At 45.2% G+C, this 10000-nt stretch overlaps 1 protein-coding gene across 2 annotated transcripts in view; it reads right to left on the bottom strand.

The window, feature by feature from the left end:
* The window catches only part of LOC143293012 (uncharacterized), a 74569-nt gene that overhangs the window by 46269 nt on the left and 18300 nt on the right, over positions 1-10000 (bottom strand). Inside the window, exons 1-3 of one of the 2 annotated variants that reach the window (XM_076603798.1) lie at positions 5693-5821; positions 5185-5379; positions 2680-3877 (exon numbers count right to left, since the gene is read on the bottom strand). In XM_076603798.1, the coding sequence (XP_076459913.1) occupies positions 2680-3855 (1176 nt within the window). In that variant the 5' untranslated portion in view covers positions 3856-3877; positions 5185-5379; positions 5693-5821. Of the gene's footprint in view, positions 1-2679; positions 3878-5184; positions 5380-5692; positions 5822-10000 lie in introns of those variants that run through there. The other variant, XM_076603797.1, reaches the window with a different exon arrangement.

Here is a 10000-nt window from a genome sequence, read left to right as displayed (position 1 = left end):
TTGGAATAAAATCTTGAATCTTGACTCCCAGTCTTTGATAAATGCCATCCGATCTTTAGACACAATGATGGTCAGGTCTAAACTCTTCATCGAAAGGCCCCAGACTCCATACCCGGAAAGGGCATTATCTTGTCTTTTCTTGGAAAAAAATAGAAGAAGAAGAAGGAGAAGAGGAGGAGGAGGAGGAAAAGAAGGAGGAGGAGGAGGAGAAAAGAAGAAGAAGAAGAAGGAGGAGGAGGAGGAGGAGGAGGGGGAGGAGTAGGGGAAAAGAAGAAGGAGGAGGAGGAGGAGCTGAAGAAGAAGAAGATGGAGAAGAAGGAGGAGGAGGAGGGGGAGGAGTAGGGGAAAAGAAGAAGGAGGAGGAGGAGGAGAAAGAAGGAGGAGGAGGGGGAGGAGGAGGAGGAAGAGGAGGAGGAGGAGAAGAAGAAGAAGAAGAAGAAGAAGAAGAAGAAGAAGAAGGAAGAGGAGGAGGAGGAGGAGGAGAAAAGAAGGAGGAGGAGGGGGAGGAGTAGGAGGAGGAGGAGGAGGAGGAGGAGGAAGAATAAGAAGAAGAAGGAGGAGGAGGGGGAGAAGTAGGAGGAGGAGGAGGAGGGAGAGGAGGAGGAGGAGGAGGAGAAGGAAGAAGAAGAAGAAGAAGAAGAAGAAGAAGAAGAAGAAGAAGAAGAAGAAGAAAGAGGAGGTGGAGGAGGAGGAAGAGGAGGAAGAGGGGGAAGAAGAAGAAGAAGGAGAAGAAGTGTATAGGCGTACGTCAAGAACAGACAGAAAGAATTTGATTCAACACGAATTCATGGTTGAGACCTTTCCATCTTTAAAACTAAAAGACCCCGCTCTCTCATCTCTCTCCTGTCTGAAAAAACAGCAACAACAACAGCAGCAACAACCCCACCCCCAAAAAACAGCAACAACAACAGCAGCAACAACCCCAACCCCCCCCAAAACAGCAACAACAACAGCAGCAACAACCCCACCCCCCCAAAACAGCAACAACAACAGCAGCAACAACCCCACCCCCAAAAAACAGCAACAACAACAGCAGCAACAACCCCACCCCCCAAAAAACAGCAACAACAACAGCAGCAACAACCCCAACCCCCCAAAACAGCAACAACAACAGCAGCAACAACCCCACCCCCAAAAAAACAGCAACAACAACAGCAGCAACAACCCCACCCCCCAAAACAGCAACAACAACAGCAGCAACAACCCCACCCCAAAAAAACAGCAACAACAACAGCAGCAACAACCCCACCCCCCAAAATGGCAACAACAACAGCAGCAACAACCCCACCCCCCAAAAAACAGCAACAACAACAGCAGCAACAACCCCACCCCCCAAAAACAGCAACAACAACAGCAGCAACAACCCCACCCCCAAAAAACAGCAACAACAACAGCAGCAACAACCCCACCCCCCAAAAACAGCATTAACAACAGCAGCAACAACCCCAAACCCCCCAAAAATGCAACAACAACAGCAGCAACAACCCCACCCACAAAAACAGCAACAACAACAGCAGCAACAACCCCACCCCCCAAAAACAGCAACAACAACAGCAGCAACAACCCCACCCCCCAAAACAGCAACAACAACAGCAGCAACAACCCCACCCCCCAAAAACAGCAACAACAACAGCAGCAACAACCCCACCCCCCAAAAACAGCAACAACAACAGCAGCAACAACCCCAAACCCCCCAAAACGGCAACAACAACAGCAGCAACAACCCCACCCACAAAAAACAGCAACAACAACAGCAGCAACAACCCCACCCCCCAAAAAAAACAACAACAACAAAACAACAAGAAGTAAAAACAACCACCTAATTACAGATTATTCATTTATTTATTCATAGACCAGTTTTCATTGCATATTTCTCTGTGTGAAATCCGGGCTGCTCTCTCTAGTGGAGAGCGCGTCGCTACAGTACAATGCCACACGTTTTTTTTTTGGTTTTTTTTTGGTTAGGTTTTTTTAATATTTTTTATTGTTCTGTCTGTAGGAGTATTTGTTGTACTATCAAAGTTGAATTTTCTACAAAACAGTTCCAGGGACAACCCTTGCGCCAAGTGCATGGTGCAGACAGGGCCTCTGTTTATCATCTCACCTAAACGACTAGCGTTCAGACCACCCATCAAGGTCTCTCAAGTAATGTGAGGGAAGTAAATTCTGGCGAGCGTGCGATTCGAACCCGTGCTCCTCAGATTCTCTCGCTTGCTCGGAGGATGCTTTACCACTGGGCCAACTCTCCACTGATAAGAATGACACATTTGAACAAAGGCGAAGATGTTACGTGAGAACGCAAAATTTCATAGAGGAATAGCGCGCCCATCGCACTTATGCATACAACGCACGCGCACAGCGCACATGTGTCCGCCAGGATGCGACAATACGTATGAAGCAAATACTTGTCGAGTCATATATCTGTCGTTTAAAGTACCCCCCCCCCCTCGCCCCCCCAGCCACCCCCCACCCCCCAACAAAACAAAAAACAACAACAAAAAACACCCCCCGAAAAACAACAACAACAACAACAACAAACAAACAAACAAACAAACCAACCAAAAACAAACAAAATAACAAACAACACTAACCACAACCAACAACAAACAAACCAACAACAAAAAACCAACCAACCAAACAACAACAACAACACACCCACACACACACACACACATCTACCTTGCTGGAGGTCACCGGCTTCTTCTTGACCCGGACACGGACCCCGTTCAGAGACACGCGCGACGCCACGTCTCCGTTGTGACCCGCGCCATGACCTTGACCCTGAACGTGACCTTGACGCCCAACACTCGTCCTTGACCTTTCCTCCAGGAACAGGCTCACAACACTCGCGCCAGTGCCTTTCCCGCTCCCTGACACAGCACCGGATTTCTGACCCTTGCTCACAGACTCCTCATCACCTCGAGAAGTGGCCAGCGGTTCATTCGTGGAGGATCCGCCATGACTACTAGTCCTTGGACTTTCTCCTCCAGTGGTGACGCGTCCGCCGCGTATGACGTCATAGACGAAAAATGGATCTTCGCTGTGACGTCGGTACATCGTCAGAACGGGTTCGTCTCCCCCTCGCGTCGTCGCGTAGCCTCCAGACTTGGGAGCTCGCGTTGATATCGGTTGGAGGTCCATGGCCAAAGCTTCCTCCTTAGTTGGGGTGGTGGTGGTGGTGGTGGTAGCTGTTGTTGTTGTTGTTGTTGTTGCAAGAGCAGCAGCATTGGTTTTGGGGTGGTCGTGTTTTTGTTGTTGTTGCTGTTGCTGCTGTTGTTGTTGCTGGTGTTGTTGTTGTTGCTGCTGCTGTTGTTGTTGTTGTTGCTGCTGTTGTTGCTGTTTTTGTTGTTGTTGCTGCTGCTGTTGTTGTTGCTGGTGTTGTTGTTGTTGCTGCTGCTGCTGTTGTTGTTGTTGTACTTTGGTACGGTTGGTACAGGGTCCCCCTCCCTCTCCCTGTCCCTGCACTGTCCCGCTTTGTCCTACAGCTGAGGAGGAGGTGGTGAGATGGTGGTGGGGGTGGTGTGAGGGGTGGGGGTCGTGGGGGTGAGGTTTTCTAAAGGACACGGACCCCCCAGCGCTGAAGACATGCACGTCAGTGTCTGTGTCTGATGGCAGCAGCTGGTCTGTGGGGGCAGAGGCAGAGGCAGAGGCAGAGGCAGACACAGTCTGTGCTACTGTATCTGTGTCGGCTTTTCTACCCGTCGGTTGACCTGTGGTGGTGTTGGTGGTGGTGGTGGTGGTGGTAGTTGTCGTTGTTGTTATTGTCATCGTTGTTGATGACGCGGTTTGTTGTGTGATGTCATTTCCTCTTCTTCCGTAGGAGAAGGAGGAGGAGGTGTTGTTTGTTGACGTCATGTTATTGGTGTCCGGTCCTGCGCTTCAAAGCAAATCAAACAAAAAAAAAAAAAGAGAAAAAAAAAGAAGAAAAAAGATACATTATTAATGATCCAAACTGGAAATTAATATGTGCATTCCAATGTTCGTTACGATTGGGAGTGATGGCCTAGAGGTAACGCGTCCGCCTAGGAAGCGAGAGAATCTGAGCGCGCTGGTCCGAATCACGGCTCAGTCGCCGGTATTTTCACCACCTGCACTAGACCTTGAGTGGTTATCTGGACACTTATCATTCGGATGAGACGATAAACCGAGGTCCCGAGTGCAGCATGCACTTAGTGCACGTAAAAGAACCCATGGCAACAAATGGGTTGTTTCTGGCAAAATTCTGTAGAAAAACCCTTTTTGATAGGAAAAATAAATGAAACCGTAGGCAGGAAAAATGCAAAAAAAATGGGTGGCGCTCTCATTGTAACGACGCGCTCTCCCTGGGGAGAGCAGCCCGAATTTCACACAGAGAAATCTGTTGTGACAAAAAGAGAAATACAAATACACATCAAATCTAATCAGGCACTCAATAAAAAGAGGTGGAAACTAAGTCGAATAGAAATCCACAATAACTGTCGAGAGACTACAGCAAGGGCAGACACACGCACACCCACACACGCACACACACACACACACACACACATACATTCGCGCGCGCGCGCACACACACACACACAGACATACACACACGCGCGCACACACACTAAGGCCCCCCATCCACACACACATACACACACAAACACACACACACACGTTAGGACGATAGGCCCTAAATAAAGTGTTGCACGTCAAATAAGTGTACAAATAAACACATCCAACAAAATAAATCCACATACTTTGGAAAAATGCACACACACACACACACACACACACACACACACACACGCGCGCGCGCGCGCGCGCACACACACATACACACACACACGAGAGCCAAGGCTAGCGAAATTTGCTCACGAATGTTTCTCTTCTTAATATGCTCATGCTTATGTTTCATTGTGTCTTATAAACTTTAAGGTTTTATGACAATAAAAAGTATTCTATTCTATTCTATTCACACACTGCACACACACACACACACACACACACACACACACACACACACACACACAACACACACACACACACACACAACGTATATCACGCCAATAAATGAATACTAAAAAAAAAAAAAAAAAAAAAAATCCATATATCATCTAAACTTCACTTACGTACACGCCCAATAACGCCTGGAAAATGCACTCCCCCCCCCCCCCCCCCCCCCCCCCCCCCACAAACACACACACTCCGCTTTACGTCCCTTACCTTGTTGTTGGCAGTGCTGTTCACAGTAGTCGCTGCTGGCGTTAGTTGCTGTTGTTTTGGTTGTTGTTGTTGTGGTTGTCAGTCGTGTTGTCTTTTTCTTCCTGGTGCTGTTGCTATTGAAGTCTTCCTGCGATTTTTTTTTTTTTTGGTCCCCCGTGAGGTTGATTGAGTTTGGTATGTCTTGTGCGTTTTCGCCTGTTAAAAAAACAACAACAACATCAAAACCAAACAGTGTTCGGATTTGTCTTGTTGCGTTCCACACACACACACACACACAAAAAAGTTTCAGGTTGTTTCGTCTTCAATCCGTTGTTTTTATCTGCCTCATTATCAATTCATGGCGAAAAAAAAATGGCCGTTGAAAGGTTGTAACCTATAGTTTATCATATATATATTTTTTTTGTCACCAGTTCCACAGCTACGTCCGTCGCTGCGTTAGCTTGTTGAAATATATAGACCCTTCTCTTGAGACGGAGAATGATACAATCTAAAAATCACAGTGACGGACCTGACACAGGAATACTGTTTCTTTTGTCTTCTGTGTCGTCGGCGCTTGAGAAGAGTGGGTGTGTAACCTTCCCTTCGATGTGACGGGGTGTAGTGTGACGCTCATCCCTCTCTCCTCTCTCCACCTCCCTGCGTTGACCTGTGTGCTTGCTCAGCGGGTCTACTAGGATTGATACGTGGTCGTTGGAGATACTGGGAAAATCCACGTGTCGTTTTTGTATGTGGTTATATGTTGGTATATATGTTTGTATAACCTGGCTCACACTGATAGCGATTGTTCAGCTGCAAGTCCCTGCTCGTTTTTTTTGATGACTAACACTCACCTCACGGTATATATCACACTACATGTTATCAGTGACGTATCTGTTTATCTCTTTTTTTTTTTCTTCTTCTTTTCTTACATTGCCCACAAACTTACTTACGCGATGAACTTCGACCGATAACAGAAAACAAAATCACCCAGTTCAGATTACGTACGATTTTTTTTCTTTTCACTTTTTAACTTTCGTTGCAAATGTAAAACTTCCCTTAACTCTTTCCATACGAACGGCGAAAGAGACGACGTTAACAGCGTTTCACCCCAATTACCATCATCAAAATATTGCAAGCGGAAGGCTCTTATACTGAAGACGTGAATGTTGACAAAGAATACCGCAATTCTGACGACGGAAGCTAAAGTTTGGGTCGTTCTGACACCCACTGGACAGCCGAGGGATCTGTGTAGAGGAGAAGAGAGGACTGGCCGTACTGAGTGAGTTAACTGTTAGGCTCGAGTGTGTGTACTACCCATAAAAGAACTTTCCTCTTCTGTAAAGAAAACAGCGAGCAGGAAACGAAATGCCTTTTGAAAACAAAAAAAACAACAAACAAACAAAAAACAAAAACAAAAAAAAAACCAAACAAAAAACTCGATTTCTTTTCACTTCTTTGAAACTGAAGTAACACATACATCAGCACTACGTGTTCGGTAGGCAAACCATGTTTCTGTGTTCACTGGTAGAGGCTCTGCTTTGATTGCTCACGCCTGCTAATTTACTCTTGATATTTGTTATTCCATTATGGTTCCAAAACGTCTATAGTCTATTAGCATGAAAACGGAACGTTTAAAAAATCGCCGGCATGTCATTTGGACACTATAAACATACTTGCAGTTTTACGATTCTTAATTTTGCTCGTTGATATAGTGCCATTGTTCTTAGATTTTTAAAACTAAACATATGTTATTTGTCCTTAGATATGTAAAATGATCTTGGATGTGTCATTGTCATCTCGTTTGATCTCCCTGTGTGCTAAAACGAACATGTTTCGAGATAGATATGTAAAATGATCTTGGATGTGTCATTGTCATCTCGTTTGATCTCCCTGCGTGCTAAAACGAACATGTTTCGAGAGTGTATCATTATGTTGGTGTTGTGAATCTTCTGACGTGACGATTCTCCGTACCTTTAAAAATTTGAACTGCTCTTGTAAAACGGCCCTAGCACTTTGAAAACTCTCCCTCATAGGTTTGTTTTCCTTCTTTTCCTGTGTTGTTTATCTATCTACATGACCAGTGTGTGAGTTGTCCACATGTGTATCTAACAAAGTTGACTTGATTTGCTGCCAGAGACTTCAACCTCCAGGTTTCTGGTCAGAGAATGAAAGGTCAGCCATCTTGACAAGTCTCGGATCAACAGCACGGGCAACACGTCATGTCACAGAAAAACAACAACAAAGAAAAAAAAGAAAAAGAAAAAAAGGGGAAAAAAAGAAGAAAAAAAGAAGAAAAAAATCACACACACACTACCACCAAACTATCCAACAAACGATACGAAGTTTTGTTGGTTATTCTGTATCATGGAGGCAGCTTGCTGCTTGAGAGAGTGGGATCCACTGGCGGCAACGGCAAACAGTGAAGAAAGACCTCAGACTTCTTGTCGACAGACCACGGATGGGTGTGGGGGGTGGGGTGGGGGGGTGGGGCTTGACACCAACAGACTGGCCGAGGACTGCAGAGAATTGGAGAGCTTCGACTGCCTCATGCGTCCAGCGAGCCTGGAGCCCCAAAGTTAGTTACTTGCTGCTTCGTGTTCCACCGTAATGTGTGGAGTGATGGCCTAGAGGTAACGCGTCCGCCTAGGAAGCGAGAGAATCTGAGCGCGCTGGTTCGAATCACGGCTCAGCCGCCGATATTTTCTCCCCCTCCACTAGACCTTGAGTGGTGGTCTACGTCTGGACGCTAGTCTTTCGGATGGGACGATAAACTGAGGTCGCGTGTGCAGCATGCACTTAGCGCACGTAAAAGAACCCACGGCAACAAAAGGGTTGTTCCTGGAAAAAAATTGTAGAAAAAATCCACTTCGATAGGAAAAACAAATAAAACTGCACGCAGGAAAAAATACAAAAAAAAAAAAAAAAAAAAGAAAAAGAAAAAAGGGTGGCGCTGTAGTACAGAGACACGCTCTCCCTGGGGAGAGCAGCCCGAATTTCACACAGAGAAATCTGTTGTGATAAAAAGAAATACAAAAATACAACAAAAATAAATGATAAAGTTATAGTCTTGACTTAACTTCACAGAAACAGGCGCATGTTCGTGCAAATGACAGAACACCAACATCAGAATTTCATTGTTGTTTGTTGTTCATTTTTCAACAGAAAATTTCCAGTTTTGTTCCCCAAACTGATTTACCCCGCTCTCTGCAGTTTGATTAATTAAAAGAAGAAAGAAACAACAATTCTGACGACATACCCTCTTCTGTCCTGTCTGTTTTCCGCTGATAAAATGTCACCCGGTAATCTTTCGTTTCGGGTCTGGGAACGGGAAGGTCTGGAACCGACTGATCTGTCAACAGCTGGAAATGTCAATCCAATGGCATCAGCCGGTACAGGAGTGTGAGCAGTCTCTCGCGGAATGGATAGAGTTGCGGGACGTTGGAAGAAGAAGATGCATGGCGGACAGATGTTTCACACAGTCAGGACTGACGGGTATGTGGTAACTGGATAGCGTTGAGGGTAGGATGTTCCAAGAAAAAGATGTATCGTAAGCTCTAGCACAATCCAGGGATAGAAGTTTCATTCACGAAATGTTGGTAATTGGATAGCGTTGAGGGTAGGATGTTCCAAGAAAAAGATGTATCGTAAGCTCTAGCACAATCCAGGGATAGAAGTTTCATTCACGAAATGTTGGTAATTGGATAGCGTTGAGGGTAGGATGTTCCAAGAAAAAGATGTATCGTAAGCTCTAGCACAATCCAGGGATAGAAGTTTCATTCACGAAATGTTGGTAATTGGATAGCGTTGAGGGTAGGCTGTTCCAAGAAAAAGATGTATCGTAAGCTCTAGCACAATCCAGGGATAGAAGTTTCATTCACGAAATGTTGGTAATTGGATAGCGTTGAGGGTAGGATGTTCCAAGAAAAAGATGTATCCAGGACAGATGTAGATGTATCGTAAGCTCTGGCACAATCCAGGGATAGAATTTTCATTCACGAAATGTTGGTAATTGGACAGCGTTGAAGGCAGGATGTTCCAAGAAAAAGATGTATCCAGAACAGATGTAGATATATCGTAAGCTCTGGCACAATCCAGGGATAGAAGTTTCACTCACGAAATGTTGGTAATTGGATACCGTTGAAGACAGGATGTTCGAAAACAAAAGAATGTATCGAGGACGAATGTAGAGGTATCACAAATTCTAGCACAATCCAGGGATTGAAGTTTCATTTTCATTCACGAAATGTTGGTAATTGGACAGCGTTGAAGGCAAAGAAAAAGAAGAAAAAGACTGGATGTATGGAGGATGGGTGCAGATGTATCACAAGTTCTAGCACAATCCAGGGATGGAACTTCCAAAAATGTGTGGGTAATTGGACAGCGTTGAGGGGGTGGGTATGTTTGGAAGAAAGAAGAATGTTTCGCGGATGGATATAGACGTATCACAAATTCTAGCACAATCCAGATATGATGATAGAAATTTCACGAAATGTGGGTAATCTGGGGGAGTTTTGGAAGACAAAGATGCATTGAGGATGGATGAACCACATGGATGCAATCACTCTCTGGCACTGTCCAGAACTGAAGGATGCATCAGGAGACTGGATCAGCGTTGAAGGACGGCGGCTAAAAAAAAAAGAAAGAAACAAAAAAGGGGGGGGAAACAATGTATGTCTGCAATGACTGTCGTTTATATGCAGTTGGAAAATGTGTATTTCAACATAATTGCAATTGTGTAGCGTCCACCAGCCGTCAAACGAAACAAATGTATTTAATCACATTCCTGAGCACGATATAAGCTATTAGCTTGTTGTTGCTCCGCTGTCTATCTGTACAT

This window comes from Babylonia areolata, chromosome 18 (genome assembly GCF_041734735.1).
Source record: "Babylonia areolata isolate BAREFJ2019XMU chromosome 18, ASM4173473v1, whole genome shotgun sequence".
Taxonomy (NCBI): domain Eukaryota; kingdom Metazoa; phylum Mollusca; class Gastropoda; order Neogastropoda; family Buccinidae; genus Babylonia; species Babylonia areolata.
Note: the sequence above shows the minus strand (reverse complement) of the source record. Positions and strands in the feature narration are given on the sequence as shown.